The sequence below is a fragment of the Rhincodon typus genome, chromosome 47, assembly GCF_021869965.1.
Source record: "Rhincodon typus isolate 14 chromosome 47, sRhiTyp1.1, whole genome shotgun sequence".
NCBI lineage: Eukaryota > Metazoa > Chordata > Chondrichthyes > Orectolobiformes > Rhincodontidae > Rhincodon > Rhincodon typus.
Genome location: NC_063378.1, coordinates 9,460,513 through 9,461,303, shown reverse-complemented (window position 1 = coordinate 9,461,303; position 791 = coordinate 9,460,513). Strand labels below are relative to the sequence as shown.

Sequence of the window (791 nt, the reverse complement as noted above, 5' to 3'; positions counted from 1 at the left end):
ATGTTAATACCTCTCCCTCACACTGTCACTCAGTCACCCCTCTCCCCGCTCCCCCATCCAGCACCCTGTGTTACTGACTGAATGTCTACTGATGTTAATCCCACTCCCTCACACTGTCACTCAGTAATGCTGGCTCTTGGGATTGATTCTCTCTGTCACAGGTCTGTTTGAGTGCTGTTAGTCTTTGTGGCTTCAATACCAACTGCGATTGCCTGCCCAGTTCCATTGTGTGAATGAGGCCACACAGCAGTAACATGATTTCAGTTACCGTGAAAACTGAAAAAGCAGGTAGGCCTGAACTAACTGCCTTCTCTGTGCCGGCTCCTGTCTCTTCGTCATTCCTTATCCCTTTCCCTCCCCATCATGACTCCCTCACCCTGAATTTATTCTGTGTTTCAAGTTCAGCAAGTATGGTCTCCCTCCAGTACTGAAGATAAGGTTTAAACATTCAAATAGGATGACAGAGTGAAACTGTTTCTTCTGCAGGGGAGCAGAGAGTTCAGAAGAAGGGGCACTCTCTCCAAATCCTGGCTGGATCCACAGAGACGGTGAGGAGGTTAGAGAGAATGAGAGGAGGGAAATTCAGGACCTCTCTCTCGGCATGCACAGCAATTTTTGGTTCATTGAGATAATTGCATGGAGGATGCTGACTGGCCTTCTGCTGTTCCTGTGTAACTGGCTCAAGGAGGGGGCTGAATAGCCTCCTCCTGTTCTTGTGCTACAGGCTCGAGGAGGGGGCTGACTGGTCTCCTCCTGTTCCTGTGAAGGGGCAGGTGGTGAATTTTTCACTG

The 791-nt window shown here is 49.4% G+C and overlaps 1 protein-coding gene across 1 annotated transcript in view; it reads left to right on the top strand.

Annotated features, from left to right (window-relative positions):
• LOC125487942 (retroviral integration site protein Fli-1 homolog) overlaps positions 1-181 on the top strand; it is a 41,734-nt gene extending 41,553 nt beyond the window's left edge. The window contains exon 6 of the mRNA XM_048620607.1: positions 162-181. Coding sequence (XP_048476564.1) covers positions 162-181 — 20 coding nt within the window. The remainder of the gene's footprint in view (positions 1-161) is intronic.
• Positions 182-791: the final 610 nt, after the last annotated feature.